We start from the raw sequence: 17,325 nt of genomic DNA on the forward strand, positions 1-17,325 counted from the left end.
GCCCACCCTCCCTGGGGGGGGGGGGGGTAATGTCAGAGTCATGTCTGTGTATTGTCCTGTTCTGTCATGTTTTCCAAGTGTTTTTCCCATGAACCCTCGGCCAAGATGGCCGCCAAACCTGAGTTCCCGGTCAAGATGGCCGCTGTTCCAGAGTTCCCGGCCAAGATGGCCGCCGTTGCTGAGTTCCCGGTCAAGATGGCCGCCGTTACTGAGTTCACGGCCAAGATGAACGCCGTTCCAGAACCCTCGGCCAAAATGACCACCCAACCTGAAATCCCGGCCAAGATGGCCACCAAGCCTGAGTCTGCACCCAAGATGGCTACCGCCAAGTCAGAGTCTTCGCTGGTTCCGCCCAGCCTTCCTGAGTCTCCTCTGGTTCCGCCCAGTCTCCCAGAGTCTTCGCTGGTTCCGCCCAGCCTTCCAGTGACTGCGCCGCCAGAGCGCCCTTTAGTGACTGCGCCGCCAGAGCGCCCTTTAGTGACTGCGCCGCCAGAGCGCCCTCCAGTGACTGCGCCGCCAGAGCGCCCTTTAGTGACTGCGCCGCCAGAGCGCCCTTTAGTGACTGCGCCGCCAGAGCGCCCTTTAGTGACTGCGCCGCCAGAGCGCCCTTTAGTGACTGCGTCGCCAGAGCGCCCTCCAGTGACTGCGCCGCCAGAGCGCCCTCCAGTGACTGCGCCGCCAGAGCGCCCTTTAGTGACTGCGCCGCCAGAGCGCCCTTTAGTGACTGCGCCGCCAGAGCGCCCTTTAGTGACTGCGTCGCCAGAGCGCCCTCCAGTGACTGCGCCGCCAGAGCGCCCTCCAGTGACTGCGCCGCCAGAGCGCCCTCCAGAGCCCGCTCCTCAAGAGCGCCGTCCAGAGCCCGCTCCTCAAGAGCGCCGTCCAGAGCCCGCTCCTCAAGAGCGCCGTTTAGAGCCCGCTCCTCAAGAGCGCCCTCCAGAGCCGACGCCCTCTTCTGCGCGTCCTCCAGAGCCGGAGCTGTCTCCAGCGCGCCCTCCAGAGCCGGAGCTCTCTCCTGCGCGCCCTTCCGTGCTCTCCTGTGTGGACTATACCCTAGGTTCCCCCAAGAAAATTTTGGGGGGGGGGGCTACTCCCCTGATCGGCCATGGCTACCTGAACTGTTTACCCAGCCATGGCCACCTGGACTGTTTACCCGGCCATGGCCACCTGGACTGTTTACTCGGCCATGGCCCCCTGAACTGTTTACCCAGCCATGGCCACCTGGACTGTTTACTCGGCCATGGCTTCCTGAGCCTCCAGATCCGCCATGGCCTCCTGAACTGTTTACCCAGCCATGGCCACCTGGACTGTTTACCCGGCCATGGTTTCCTGAACCCCCAGACCCGCCATGGCCACCTGAGATCCCTGATCCGCCCTGGAGACCACCTCTATGTCCCCTGTGTCCATCCTAGCGGTCTCCAGGGCGCCCACCCTCCCTGGGGGGGGGGGGGGGTAATGTCAGAGTCATGTCTGTGTATTGTCCTGTTCTGTCATGTTTTCCAAGTGTTTTTCCCCCCATGTTTCTAGCTTATATGGTTTAGTCCTTGTCTCCCCCTTTTGGTTATGTTCAGTTAGTTCAGTCTTGCCCATATTTGTATTTCCCCCTCGTCATCCTGTTATCTCGTTTGTGACCACGCCCCCGTTTCAGTGTATTTAAGAGTCTGTGTGTGCACTCCCCATTTGTCCGTCAATGCTTGCTGTTACCTCTGTTTGCTTGTGTTCATGTGTTCATCTTATACTCCCGGTTTTTGTATGTTTGCTTTAGTTACAGTGTTTTGTTTTAATAAACTTTATTCGTTCACCTACTCCGGTTCTCCTCATCCATCTCCACTCCTCAACCCCGCCTGGATCGTGACAAGATATGTATTACCTACCCTGTACCTTCGTTGAACAAGAGGGTAACAATCGCCACTTTAATTTACAACCCGCAGATGTCGCACGTACCCTGTAATTACATGGAACAAGAGCATACTTTCCCAGTAATTTAAAAAAGTTTACGTATAGATGCACCAAACTTACGATGTCTTCTAAGTTAAGTAATTCCATTAAAAATTATTTGTATATTTGTTTGCTACCTCCATATTACCCAAACGTTCTCTTACAATATAAATACAAAAAAATACACCGTAACTTCAGTTTACTTATGCAGTTCTTTGCAGGTTGCATATCTGGTTTGTTACCCCCTTATTATTATCCAAATTTAACATATTGTTCCCTTATACCAACATGCACGTTCATTATAGGTACACTATAAATAATTAAAGAAACGTACACCCACAGTTTACTTACGTAGTTCCTGTAATCTAAAGCTTTACCGATTCCCCTTATTGTATAAAGGCTGTTTGTGATCGGCTGTTGGAAATAGGCTACTAGATGGTGTCAACATGGAGAACATCAAGCTCATGGATGAAGCTCTTGGAAAAAATAGTCTGCTTCAAAGTCAAGGGTGAACTATCTCCAGCCCTAATTAAACACCTGAATCAGATAATCAAGATCATTAGAGATCAATAAACACCTCTGAACTATGGTCATTGCATGAATATCATTTTCTGTTCTTCCTCAAACTCTTAATAAATACTAAAGCAAGATGCATGCACCTTTTAAAAAAAATGATGGTTTTATTGAAACATCAATGAATGATTTTTATAAGATTCGGTAACAATAAATCAAATGCAAATAACAAGCGCACAAAACAAAGAAGTAAGAATAGATGCAACACAGATACACCCAGAGAAGTCATGCATGTCAGGTGGTTCAACAAACAAGTCCTCTGCATAGGATGCACCTGTGTTTGCGTTCTAATAACGAAGCTTAAATTAGACTACTGAGAAGTGCACATGCAGAACCAAAATGGGCGTTAACCAATCAAAACCAACTATGGTCACAAGTTCTGTCATTACCATTAAACCATATTTAACTAATGATGCTTTTGGGAAACGCACCCCAATACGCATTTTTCAAACTACAAACTAAAATCATGAAGGCTCAGCCTGAAACCAAGCCCCCAGTGGATTAGAGCAAATCGCCTAAAGCAATTGTAAATTATGGCAAGCCGTTCAGGAAAAAATTTGTGTGTATTGTGTGAATATGGATTGGTTCACTGGTTGAATGTGCGGTTTAATCACAAACGCATTTGTTCATAATACATTGGTATAACCAGACATGTGTTGGTTTAGATACATCGGTCTGATCACATGCACATGGGTTTGCTCCTGTATACGTTGGTTCGTTCAAGTAAACATTGGGCTTCTCAATAATGCAATGGTTTCCTCAACTATGTATTGGTTGAGATAAATCGGTTTCTTCAAGTATACATTGGTTTGTAAGTATATTGTTTTCTTCAGGTATATTATGGTTTAGATACATCGGTTAGCTCAAGTACATTGGTTTTTTCAGCTGTAGATTGGTCTAAACCGATGTATCTAAACCAATATATACTTGAATAAACCCATATATACTAACCAATACATAGTTGAGAAAACCAATGTATCTAGATCAATATATACTTTAACAAACCAATATATACTAACCAATGCATTGTTCAGGAAACCAGTATATCTAAACCAATATATACTTGAATAAACCAATATATAAATACACAAACCAATATGTCCCTGAAGAAACCAATATATACAGACCAATATATACTTAAATAAACCAATATATATTAACCAATACATAGTTGAGAAAACCAATGTATCTAAACCAATCTACAGCTGAAAAAAAACAATGTATACTTGAGCTAACCAATGTATCTAAACCATAATATACCTGAAGAAAACGATTCATCTCAACCAATACATAGTTGAGGAAACCAATGCATTATTGAGAAGCCCAGTGATTACCTGAACGAACCAACGTATACAGGAGCAAACCCATGTGCATGTGATCAGACCGATGTATCTAAACCAATACATGTCTGGTTATACCAATGTATTATGAACAAATGCGTTTGTGATTAAACCACACATTCAACCAGTGAACCAATCCATATTCACACAGTACACATGATTTTTTTCCTGAACGGCTTGCCATAGTAAATGCCCATCATGGTTTGACACGTCCCACGGATTTAGACGCACACACTAGTGTTCTTTAGAGATACATGCGTCCATCGTATTTATTCTTTAAAAGGGCTTTTACATTTGTCAAAAATAGAACTTGTTATAGGCTATTAAAAACAAACAAGAAAGCCCAGCCTGTAATGAGTTTCTATGGTGATGATGAGTACTGATTTATGCCTGCAGGTGGCAGTAATGTGGTGTATAAGATGAAGTGCATTCCCTAGAGGAAGTGATTTGTAATGGAGAAATGCTAGGTGTGTGAAATGGAATAAAGACGCCAGTACCATCTATTCTTTATTTGTTGTCACTGGAACAATACATGGTACCATGAGTGGGGTCCAATGGATGCCATTAAACCACCGGGATCGTTGAAGTTGTGTGGAAATGTTGATGCACATTGGAGGACTTTCAAACAGCAGTTTGAGTTGTATGTTGTTGCTATTGGACAAAAAGCGGCTGTGGATGAAAGAAAAATCGCCCTGTTACTTACCATTGCTGGAGCTGATGCCGTGGAGGTCTATAACACCTTTAATTTTGATGAAGAGGCAGACAAGAAGAAACTGGATAAGGTACTGGAAAAATTTGATGCTCATTGTTTGTCAAGGAAGAACGAGACATATGAACGATATGTATTCAGAACACGTGTGCAGCATGAAGGAGAGGCTTTTGATTACTTTCTGACTGATCTCAAGATAAAGGCAAAGACTTGTAATTTTAATGAATTGAGAGATTCAATGATTCGTGATCAGATTGTTTTTGGTATCTATGAGAAGAAACTGAGAGAAAGATTGTTACGAGAATCAGAACTCACCTTGGATTATGCTGTTAAATTATGCCAATCCAGTGAAGTAGCGAGACAGCAAGTGAAGCAGTTTGATGGGACTAGTACAGCCGCTATGTCATTTCAGAGTGTGGAAGTTGACGCCATTTCATTCAGCGACAAGAGAAGAGGTAACACAAGAGGTTTCAGAGACAATGAAACATTCTCATGTAAGCGCTGTGGGACTAAACATAAATTCAGACAGTGCCCAGCTTTTGGAAAAAGATGTTCTAAGTGTAATGGCCCCAACCACTTTGCAAAAATGTGTTTTTCAAAAGACATGAAGAAGGAAAATAAAGTGCATTTAGTGGAGGAGGCAGATGACAGTGATTTGAGCGACTCATTTTATGTGAACATGGTTTCTGAAGAGAAAGTAAATCTGGATGCTGAAACGTGTGTGTCAAGTGATGATTCAGTCAAGTCTTCGATGTGGATTGTTCCTCTTGTGGCTAATGGAACTGTAGTACCCTTTAAATTAGATACGGGTGCAAAAGTTAATTTAATTAACATCAGAGATGTGAAAGCACTGAAAGAAAAACCTCTAATTAAAAGACGTACAGTTCCCCTCAAAGCCTATAATGGACAACCAATTGAAACGCGAGGAACATGCAGACTAAACATACAAGTAAAAGGAAAGATGAAGAATTTGATGTTTGTTGTAGTTCCCAATGGTCATGAATCTCTTTTAGGAGATAAAGCATGTGAAGACCTTCATTTGGTTAAAAGAGTGTATCAAGTCAATAAGGAAACCGTAGTCTTACAGTCTGTCTGTGACAATATAACTGACATTGTCAAACAATTTCCAGATGTTTTTGAAGGTCAAGGCACACTGCCATTTACCTATAAAATACAACTGAAAGAGGATGCTTCTCCAGTCATACATGCTCCTCGGCGGGTCCCTGCACCTCTGCGTGAGGCCCTGAAAAAGGAATTGGATCGCATGACCCAATTAGGAGTAATACAACGGATTGAACAACCTACAGACTGGGTAAATTCTATTACTTGTGTGAAGAAGCCTAATGGTGACTTAAGAGTGTGCTTAGATCCTAAAGATCTAAATGATAGCATCAAACGAGAACATTACCAGATACCCACCCGTGAAGAGATCATTAGTGACATGTCAGGAGCTAAGTTTTTTAGCAAATTAGATGCATCTCAAGGATTCTGGCAGATCCGATTGGATTCTGAGAGTAGCCAGTATTGTACATTTAATACTCCCTTTGGAAGATATTGTTTTCTTCGACTTCCTTTTGGAATCAAATCAGCTCCTGAGATTTTTCATAGAGCCATGGAAACCCTTATTGAAGGTCTAGAGGGTGTTCGAGTATATATTGATGATATTGTGGTGTGGGGGTCCACCATTCAACAACATAATCAGCGACTAGTAAAAGTGATGGAAAGAGTTCGAGCACATGATTTAAAGCTCAATCAGGAAAAGTGTCAATTTGGAGTCACAGAGATCACGTTCTTGGGGGACAAGCTGTCTGCAAAAGGTGTTGAGCCACATCCAGCAAAAGTGCAAGCCCTCCTTGATATGCCTCCACCTACGGATAAGAAGGGAATTCTGCGTGCTTTGGGAATGGTGAACTTCCTGGGAAAATTTCTGCCAAATTTGTCAGCTAAAACTACCCAGATGAGAAAGTTGTTACAAAATGATCAGGAGTTTGTCTGGACTTCAGTACATGATCAAGAATGGAAGCAGTTAAAGGAGACTCTTACTACTGAACCTGTCCTTGTTTTTTTTGATCACACACGACCAACTAAGATCTCTACAGACGCCTCTCAGGATGGATTGGGGGCGGTGCTTCTTCAGGCCTTCGAGGATTCCTGGAGACCTGTGGCCTATGCTTCTCGATCTATGACAGAGACTGAAAGACGGTATTCACAAATAGAGAAGGAGACTTTGGGTTTAGTATTTGGCTGTGAAAAATTTCATGGATATGTCTATGGATCCCCTACTTTTACAGTAGAGACAGATCATAAACCATTAATCTCCATCATTCAAAAGAACTTAAATGATATGTCACCTCGAATTCAACGCATGATGATGAAATTACAAAGATATGATCTGAATCTAGTCTATACACCTGGAAAGTATATCATTGTGGCTGATGCACTGTCTCGAGCAACAGTAGCTTCAGAGATCAGCAAAATGGACGAAGTTGAGAGACATGTGAGTATGGTGTATTCAGCGTTACCAGTTTCAGATGAGATGTTGAAGCTGATCGCAGAGGAAACTGCAAAGGACGCTGAATTGCAGAGGGTTATTGCACATCTTCAACATGGATGGATCAAAGGCAAGTGTCCACAGTACTTTCCTTTAAGGGCAGAACTGAGTGTGGTTGAGGGCATGTTGTTGAGAATGAACAGAATTGTCATTCCAGCATCAATGCGCCATGACATGCTTCGTAGAATTCATGAGGGACATCTTGGTATCGAAAAATGCAAGAGAAGAGCTAGACAAGCTGTTTTCTGGCCTGGAATTAATGTGCACATTGAGAAATACATCAATCAGTGTGACGTCTGTCTAAGTCATCATTATAAACTGGCCAAAGAACCTATGATGATAGCTGATCATCCTACTGAACCGTGGCAAAAAGTAGGAACTGATCTTTTCCAGTTGAATGGTAAGAATTATCTGGTGGTTATCGATTATTATTCCAATTATCCTGAAGTTGAACAGCTCCATCAGACAACAGCGAATGACATGATTCAACGCATGAAAAGCATATTTGCAAGGCATGGAATTCCTCATATTGTGCAAAGTGATAATGGTCCTCAGTACACTAGTTGTGAATTCAAACTGTTTGCGGAACAGTATGGTTTTAAACATACTACTTCAAGCCCACTTTATCCAAAGGCAAATGGTAAAGCAGAAAAAGGGGTACAAATTGTGAAAAGACTTATGAAAAAAGCCGCAGCAAGCAGGTCTGATATAAATCTGTCTCTTCTGAGTTACCGTTCTTCTCCACTCAGTTGTGGATTATCTCCTGGTGAGTTATTGATGAACCGAAAACTGCGTGATACACTGCCAAAAGTATCCCTGAAAACAGAAAACAACAGTTTATCATTGAAAGAGATGCAACATCTTAAAGAGAAGCAGAAAGAATATTATGACAGGGGAGCTCGACATCTGAAACCTCTTTCTGAACGAGATACAGTTAGAATTGCGGAGCCTACTGGATGGAAACAGAAAGCTACAGTCCTAAAAGAGGTAAACCCAAGATCATATCTGGTTCAAACAGAAGATGGACAGACACTGCGGAGAAATCGACAGAGCTTACTTAAGACTGCAGAGAAATGTCCTCTTGTTGATGAGCCAACCTTGTCTGCAGAACTGCAGTCTTGTGAAATGCCCTCTGTTGATCTGCAACGTCATGAAATGCTATCTTCAGGTATGTTTAATTCTGCAGAACAGATTAAGGAACTCGAGTTATCTGTACCAAAGATTGACCTGCCTCTCTTACGGAGAACTAATCGAGCTCGAAAAGCACCTGTTCGAATGGACTTATGAAAAAAAAAAAAAAAAAAAAAAAAAAAACTTAAATGAATTGATTGTTTACAGTTGTCTGATGTGAATTATTAGTAATTATGAATCTGATGTGTTAAAAAAAAAAAAAAAAAAAAAGGAAAAGAGATGTAATGAGTTTCTATGGTGATGATGAGTACTGATTTATGCCTGCAGGTGGCAGTAATGTGGTGTATAAGATGAAGTGCATTCCCTAGAGGAAGTGATTTGTAATGGAGAAATGCTAGGTGTGTGAAATGGAATAAAGACGCCAGTACCATCTATTCTTTATTTGTTGTCACTGGAACAATACACAGCCCAGATTTAAAAAGTAATGCAAAGGTAACGTAACGCATTACTTTCCACTAAAAGTAACAACATAATTGTTTTAAAAACCGATCTATGAATGAAAATAGCTTGACCAAAACATAGTCAAACGAAGAATATTTATTCGCAGTAACTAATTTGGAAATTAAATCTTTAAGCTGCACATCCTGTATCAAAACCAGAGAGAGAGAGAGAGAGAGAGAGAGAGAGAGAGAGAGAGAGACTTCTGCCAGATAACACAAACTTCCTTTAATTTTTGGAGACATGGGTGTCATTTTAAATGCGGCACGAAACACCTCGAACTCAAGCACATACTATCAATACGCTGGCCACTACTTAACGTGATAGCAGAGATGAGAGACATCATAGGAATGACTCTGGCGCTCGTTGTTCTGAGGGTTCGAGGGGAAAGCATTAATGACGGTTTTTGTACAGATGGAAAATGCTTCGTCGTCCACGTAGACAGCGCGAGTTTTGACGCTGCCCAGCTCGTCTGTGAAGAGAAAGGCGGACATCTGATGACCGTACGCAGCCAAAAAGTGTCCAACGTTCTCAGTGGGTTATTGAACGGCGCTTCTGGGAATTTTTGGCTTGGGCTGAAACACGCCGACAATCAGTGTTCGAACTCAAAAGATGGGTTAAAGGGATTCAAATGGGTGACTGGAGACAGCACAACCCAATACGTCAACTGGAAAAGCGACTTAGCGACTTGTTCTCCGCTATGTGTTTCGGTATCACCCAAAGTTCTCAAATGGACCGAAAGACCGTGCAATGACAGAATCGAGGGTTATTTGTGCGAATTCGACAACACCGGTTACTGTCCGCCCCTTAGTACCGATGCATCAGTCTTATATCAAACTCTTTATGGATTTAGAGCAAATGAAGTACTTAAAGAGATTCCTCAATTTACCATTGGGACATTGCTGCCGTTAAGAACGAAACACATTTGTTTTGAAGGCAACTGGCTTAAAGCACCTTGGGGCTGTGAAGTCTTTGGTGGTGGATGTGATTATAAGTGCGTGCAGAATGGACAAAGCTACGCCTGCGTCTGTCAGCCTGGATTCGAACTCGACAACAACGGAGTCACATGCAACAAACAGAACAATGACCCTTGCGCATCCGCGGAGTGTGAGCACAAGTGCACGCCAGTTGGCAATGCATTCGCGTGCACGTGTCGCCCAGGCTTTCAACTAGGTGCAGATGGCAAGTCTTGCGAAGAGTGCAAAACCGGCTTTCACTTTGAAGGTGGCGTTTGCGTTGATATTGACGAATGCGAGTCTGCACCGTGCGAGCACGATTGCATCAACACTGAAGGTAGCTATCACTGTCTGTGCTATGAGGGATTTATTCAGTCGACAGAGGTCATGCACAAGTGTAATATGCACTGTGCTGGAGAAAGATGCCCAGCTGACTGTGATCCCAACAACAACGAGCAGTGCGACTGTCCCGATGGTTTCATACTTGAAGACCAATTTTGCGATGACATAGATGAATGCGATAGTAATTGCTGTGACCACACTTGTGAAAATACATATGGAGGATTTCAATGTTATTGCGATGAAGGATTCATGCTTATGAACGAGATCAAATGTATAAAAGAAGACTTTGAAGGCTCAGGCAGCTCAACGCCTTTTGATATTTTTGTACCTACGAGCAGATCCCCAACGGACAAGCCAATATCTGTCTCAGCTGGCAGTCTTTTGGGAATAATGGTTTGCATTGTTGTTTGCATTCTTTTACTGGTCTGCATCGCTCACTGCATAATGAGACGGCTTAGTAAAATGCACAATTATGACGTGGACAAATGCCACAATGAAATCTACGATTTTCAACAGGTGATCGTTGAAAAACACAGCACGCAACAGATATTCCCAAGTCGATATATAAAAAGAGACACTTAAAAGTCGGCCGTCAGGCGAACTGAAATGTAAATAGAAGATAATAGTAAATATATTTGATTTTGTATATAAACATACATATATTAGGCTTAGACAATGTCAGAACAAACTGAAAGATAATAAATGCTATATTTTAATATTACGTGTAGCAAATTTGATTCGCAGTATCCTACCTTGTTTTGTCCCATGTCTCCTTTTTCCAAATATGCTGAAAAAAAAAACAAAAAAACAATAGAAACCATCTGAGTTTGTAATGGTTTTACTGGTTATAATTACTGTAATGGAGGCGTGTAAAAGAGGCTGGTTAAAACCACTAAATCCTAATGGAATATGTCTCAAAACACACTACAGTAAAACATGTGTGACCATGGACCACAAAACCTGTCTTAAGTAGCACTATTTATTTGTAGCAATAGCCAAAAATACTTTGTGTGGGTCAAAATTATAAATTTTTCTTTTATGCCAAAAATCATTGGGATATTAAGATCATGTTCCATGAAGATGTTTTGTAAATATCCTACCATAAATGTACCAAAACATTTTGATTAGTAATATGCATTGCTATGAACTTCATTTGGACACCTTTAAAGGTGATTTTCTCAATATTTGGATTTTTTGCACCCTCAGATTCTGGATTGGCCAAATATTGTTCTATCCTAACAAACCATACATCAACGGAAAGCTTATTTATGAGTCTGGACCACAAAACCAGGCATAAGGGTACTTTTTTTTTTAAATTGAGATTTGTACATAATCTGAAAGCTGAATAAATAAGATTAATAAATAAGCTTTCCACTGATGTATGGTTTGTTAGTAATAGGATATGGCCAAGATACAACTATTTGAATATAGTGGAGTCTGAGGGTGAAAAAAAGAAAAAAGGAATCTAATTATTGAGAAAATCGCCTTTAAAGTTGTCCAAATTCCAGGTGTATTTTCACATTAAGTTCTTAGCAATGCATATTACTAATCAAATTAAGTTTTCATAAATTTACTATAGGAAATGTACAAAATATCTTCATTGAACATAAAAGAAAAATCGATAATTATGACCCATACAATGTATTTTTAGCCATAGCTACAAATATACCTGTGTTACTTAAGACTGGTTTTGTGGTCCAGGGTCACATTTATTTGATGATGTACAAATCTCAATTTCAAAAAATTGACCATTATGACTGGTTTTGTGGTCCAGGGTCACATTTTAATGGTTTTAATGGTTTGTAATGTTGGCATTTGTAGTGTAAACCATAATAATTTCTGTCTTTAAATCTTTAAACGTTTTATCTAGTCTATGCTACTTCCCTCCTACAGAAGGTTCAGAGCTGGTCTTTTGAGTAATGCTGGTAAATGACCCCCTCTAGTGGTCAGTAAGGAACTAGTTCAAGTGCATTTAGGTTACTTCATACTCGTACACACAACTTGAAATAAAATGTTGTACCTTCCAGAGAGGCGAGAGTTAATGTCCAGTCATTGCAAGCTGGTATTCAGTTGACTAATCTATGGTGATTCCTGTATTGCACAATTGTTTAAAATTCCTATGCTTGTAAATAAATAAACGAAGATTCTGAAACTAGTCTAAAAACGAAGTTCTGAATAACAAATTTCAATAAAAGCACTGTTGCTGTTGAAATATTGCTACAGATGAAAACTTACGACTGAAATTATTGTAGTTTTCCAAAATTACAGTGCTCACGTTTGAAAAGCTCCTTACCGGAAAATGAATCATTGAGTCAGAAAGTTATTTCCTATTTCAGAAAGGTTGGGAAACACAGATGAAATGAAGAGGGAGAAAGAACAGAGGAAGAACTCATTATCGCCGCAAGCAACTCGAGCTAGAGGACGCATAGTTTTTTTTTTTACTTGACACTAATATCGCGTTATTGGAACGTTCTCAGTATTTCAAGCCAAAACGCTGTATGGATTAGTGACGGAACTCGGTAAGACGCTAAATTATTGCTCTGTTATTATGTAGTACAACTTTCAGATTGCTGCATGTATCAAATGTTTTCGCGTTGAAAGCGTCTGTGTTGTAGTTAATGAGTGAACCTTGAACTAGTTAAGCATAAGCAAGCAATGAGTAAGATATACTAAAATGCATGTGTTTTTTTCCCCACAGTGCTCTCAGAATGGAATATATATTTATACTGATTCTTTTTGGATTGTGCATCAACACTAAAGTTGTAAAATGCACTTCAGTGTGTTCAGTTAATGGCAATGCCGCCTTCTGCATAAATAGAGGTCTTCATCATGTGCCCAAGCTGCCTACATATGTGAATTATGTGGATCTGAGTTTAAACAGTATTGCTGAACTCAACGAAACATCATTTTCTGGTCTTGAAGGACTACACGTACTCATGCTGATGCACCAAACACCAGGACTTGTGATCAGAAACAACACATTTAGAAGACTCTCCAATCTAATCTTACTTAAACTAGACTACAACAACTTCCTGCAATTAGAAACAGGGGCTTTTAATGGATTATCCAAACTTGAGATTCTCACCCTCACTCAGTGCAATTTAGATGGTTCTGTTTTGTTTGGGGACGTCCTCAAACCTCTGGTGTCTCTCGAGATGCTCGTCTTACGAGAAAACAGCATTCAAAGAATCCAGCCGGCACCATTCTTTTTAAACATGAGGAGATTCCACGTTTTGGATCTCTCTTACAACAAAGTGAACAGCATCTGTGAAGATGACTTCCTCAGCTTTCAGGGTAAACACTTCACGCTTCTGCAACTAGCCTCCGTGACACTGCAAGACATGAACGAGTACTGGTTAGGATGGGACAAGTGTGGAAACCCGTTTAGGAACATGTCCATAACTGTGTTGGACCTTTCTGGAAATGGCTTTAAAGTTCCCACGGCGAAGCGTTTTTTTGATGCAATCAACGGTACCAAAATCCAAGGTCTCATTCTCAGTAAGAGCTACAACATGGGAAGTTCTTTTGGTTATAACAATTTCCAAGATCCAGACAAACTCACATTTAAGGGTCTTAAGGTTAGTGGTGTTAAGATTTTCGATTTGTCAAACTCACAAATTTTTGCTTTGTCAGATTCAGTATTTAGTCATTTTTCAGATTTAGAACAAATGACATTGGCACAAAATGAGATCAACATTATTGAAAACGAAGCATTTTTGGGTATGACTAATTTACAAAAGTTAAACCTGTCCCAAAACCTCCTGGGTAGCATTGATTCTAAAACATTTCATAATCTGGAGAAACTTGAAGTGCTTGATTTGTCTTATAACCACATCAGGGTGCTTGGAGATCAATCATTTCAGGGACTCCCAAGTTTACTCAACTTAAATCTAACAGGAAATGCTCTGGAATCAGTTAATGGCTTTGCAACCCTACCAAACCTTAAGAAACTCTATCTGGGTGACAACAGAATTTCATCTGTGTCTAGATTACCCAACATTGTGAAAAATCTCACGACCCTTGACCTGGAATTCAACATGTTAAAGAACTTGTCAGATTTGTACACTATACTACAGGAATTTCCTCAAATAGAAAAAATCTTTCTTCAAGGTAACATGTTTTCGAGTTGTTATAATCAGAGACAGGTAGTGGTTTCGGACAAACTACAAATCCTTCATCTTGGGCTTTCAACGATGCAACTGATCTGGTCAGAAGGAACATGTTTAAATGTGTTTAACAATCTTCACCAGTTAGAACAGCTTTCTCTGGTTTCCAACGGGCTGCAGTCACTTCCCAAAGACATTTTCAAAGATCTTTCTTCTTTGTTCTTTTTGGATTTGTCCTTCAACTCTATAAAGTACCTTCCCAATGGTATATTCCCTAAAAGTCTTCAAATACTTAATCTGGAATACAACTCTATTTATTCAGTGGACCCAAATCTCTTCAGCACCCTCAGCTACCTCAGCCTGATGAAAAACCAGTTCCGTTGTGATTGCAACCTAAGGGATTTCCAAACATGGCTAAATCAAACCAACGTAATCATTTCTCACCCCATTGAGGATGTGACATGTGCCAGTCCTGAGGATCAATACATGGTTCCGGTTGTAAAATCCATTATTCAATGTGAGGAAAAAGAGGATGAGAGCACTGTAGAAAAACTGAGGCTTGTGCTTTTCATTTTCTGTTCTGCACTTATCATATCTCTCACTGCAAGCGCCATCATTTATGTCCGTCGACGTGGCTACATCTTCAAGCTTTACAAAAAACTCATTGGCAAAATTGTAGATGGAAAGCAACAGGAGCCCAATCCTGATCAATTTTTGTATGACGTGTATCTTTGTTTCACTTCCAGTGATATTAAGTGGGTGGAAAGAGCGCTGTTGCAAAGACTTGACTCTCAATTCTCAGAGAAGAATGCTCTCCGATGCTGTTTTGAGGAGCGAGACTTTATACCCGGGGAGGACCATCTCACCAACATGCGAAGTGCTATCCAGAATAGTCACAAAACCCTTTGTGTGGTGTCTGAACGTTTTCTGAAGGATGGTTGGTGCTTAGAAACCTTCAGCCTGGCACAAAATAGGATGCAAGTGGAACTTAAAGACATTTTGTTGGTGCTGGTTGTAGGGAACATACCGCAGTACAGGTTACTGAAGTACAAACAAGTAAGATCCTACATCGAGAACAGAAGGTACCTTACGTGGCCTGATGACAGCCAGGACTTAGATTGGTTTTATGACCAACTTCTGCAAAAAATTAAGAAAGACATAAAGGTTAATCAAACAAATCAAGGAACCGAAGAAACGAAGGCGGATGCAACAAATGTTCAAGCAAACACAGCAGTATAATTGTGGTATATTTGTTGATTGTATTTTTTAAAATTATTATTATTAAATAAGATGCATAATCACATGATTTCTGTTATATATGATTTATAATGAGAAAATATTATAAATAAAAATATTTGTCTGTGAACCTGCTGATAATTTCAGTAAATGCCAAAACAATCTGTGAATAAATGTCTCAACCTAAAATTGTTAACTGGGAGAAAAGACACTCTGATGTTCACCTTATTTACTAAATACAAGCAAAAGGGCAAAGACAACAAAGCCACTATAGTGTAAACTCTATGATGCAATCTGACCTCATGCTTTTGGGTAATAACGGTTTGCACGTGGTAAATGAAATTTGTAAAGAAACCTCAATTGACAAATTGTGTCATTTAAGTGTTGGCCTATGTACTTTGAACAGTTTGGAAATAGTAGCAATTGCATGCCTGATTAAATAAATATTAAATTGAAATCTTACCTTGTCAGAGAACTCTAATTACACAGTCTTCATTGAAAAACTGATCATAATATGTGACCCTGGACCACAAAAAAAAAAAAAAAAAAAAACTTTTTGAATTTTTTGGAAAATGTCCATTGATGTATGGGTTGCTAGGACATGACAATATTTGGAATCTCTGAAAATCTGGAATCTGCAAAGAAAAAAATCTAAATATTGAGAAAATCAAAGTTGTCTAAATGAAGTTCAATGCATATTACTTATCAAAAATTAAATTTTAATATATTCATGGTAGGAAATTTACAAAATATCTTCATGGAACATGACCTTTACTTAATATTCTAAAAAATAATACCCATACTACTTAACATTGGTTTTGTGGTCCAGGATCACATATATCCTTGGTTGACCTCACAATGCCATATTGTATAATTTCCTGTTATAAGGAACACATTTTTATAAGGCACACTGGAAAAAATAAAAAGAAAGACAACATTGCAAAGCTAATATTAACATTGTGATTTAAGTACAGAAAGCAATCTTTCAGAGACGCCTTGTGCAAACATAGCTGACCGAAGAATAGCCTTCAAAGTGTGTAATTTTAATTTTAATTAAAAAAAAAAAAAATTGCTATCTACCACTAATTGTATACTGCATTCATGTTTTTTTTTATTTAACACAATTGCAACATTAAGATCTGACTTCCTCATTTAACAGCATGCTCTTTGTAAGGCACATGCAGGAACTTGCTTAAAATATCCCCAGATTGAGAAGTCAGGTTGATTTTGCAATCAAACCCTTGTTTTCTTTTTGTTGGCTATATTTACTCATTTTCTGGCCTAACTCTCATATTACTTTATTGTATTGAATGATAATTCTTATGTTTTTAATCACTAAACTTGGGGGGAAAGCAAAACAGAAGCAGATTAACATCTAAAAACTAATTTATAGCTTTTAAAACAGCAAGAAATATTATTTTTGAACGCTCTCTTACCCTTAAACTTAGCTTAAGATTCAGTCTGCCAATAAACAAAAACAATATGATGTTTCAGGGTCGATGATTAAGTGTTTTAATATTCAACAAATCCAAACACGAGCGACGTAGTAATTAAAAGAAATCGTCAGGCGAATAACGAGTCTTTCGAAGTGACCGTTAATTTTTGAATGATAAGCGCCCGCGCTTTTTCATGGGTAAGAGCGGCGATTACTTGGAATAGGCCTATTCATCTAAATTAATTTATTTATATGCTTAACTATCGTCAAAATACAGGAAGATTCATCATGTCTGCTAATTATTATAGTAGGTGTTAAAATATTAAATAGGACTGCATTCGCAGCTGATTTTTACATTGTTTCTTTAATGAATTAAAATACCCATTGTTTGCTGCTTTTTCATGCTGCTCCTATGAGGTACATACTGCAGCTAGTAAACGTACAAGTTGAGGTCTGTGCAGTACTGTAGTATATTGCTCTTCTAATCACTAAGGGCGAAGAAAAGGAGGCGGC

The 17,325-nt window shown here is 39.9% G+C and overlaps 2 protein-coding genes across 2 annotated transcripts; both read left to right on the plus strand.

Annotated features, from left to right (window-relative positions):
- Positions 1-8,929: 8,929 nt before the first annotated feature.
- Positions 8,930-10,731, plus strand: LOC141283772 (thrombomodulin-like). Its single transcript, XM_073817087.1, has one exon. It carries the CDS (start codon positions 9,070-9,072, stop codon positions 10,615-10,617), a length of 1,548 nt encoding a protein of 515 aa, XP_073673188.1. The 5' UTR covers positions 8,930-9,069; the 3' UTR covers positions 10,618-10,731.
- A 1,663-nt stretch (positions 10,732-12,394) lies between these two features.
- On the plus strand, positions 12,395-15,799 carry tlr5b (toll-like receptor 5b). Its single transcript, XM_073853130.1, has 2 exons — positions 12,395-12,554; positions 12,734-15,799. Exon 2 carries the CDS (start codon positions 12,744-12,746, stop codon positions 15,378-15,380), a length of 2,637 nt encoding a protein of 878 aa, XP_073709231.1. The 5' UTR covers positions 12,395-12,554; positions 12,734-12,743; the 3' UTR covers positions 15,381-15,799.
- Positions 15,800-17,325: the final 1,526 nt, after the last annotated feature.

The sequence above is a fragment of the Garra rufa genome, chromosome 13 (assembly GCF_049309525.1).
Source record: "Garra rufa chromosome 13, GarRuf1.0, whole genome shotgun sequence".
NCBI lineage: Eukaryota > Metazoa > Chordata > Actinopteri > Cypriniformes > Cyprinidae > Garra > Garra rufa.

Bases quoted from the DNA above. Each gene is read 5' to 3' on its own strand.
- LOC141283772 (XM_073817087.1), top strand. From the start codon at position 9,070: ATGAGAGACATCATAGGAATGACTCTGGCGCTCGTTGTTCTGAGGGTT.
- tlr5b (XM_073853130.1), top strand. From the start codon at position 12,744: ATGGAATATATATTTATACTGATTCTTTTTGGATTGTGCATCAACACT.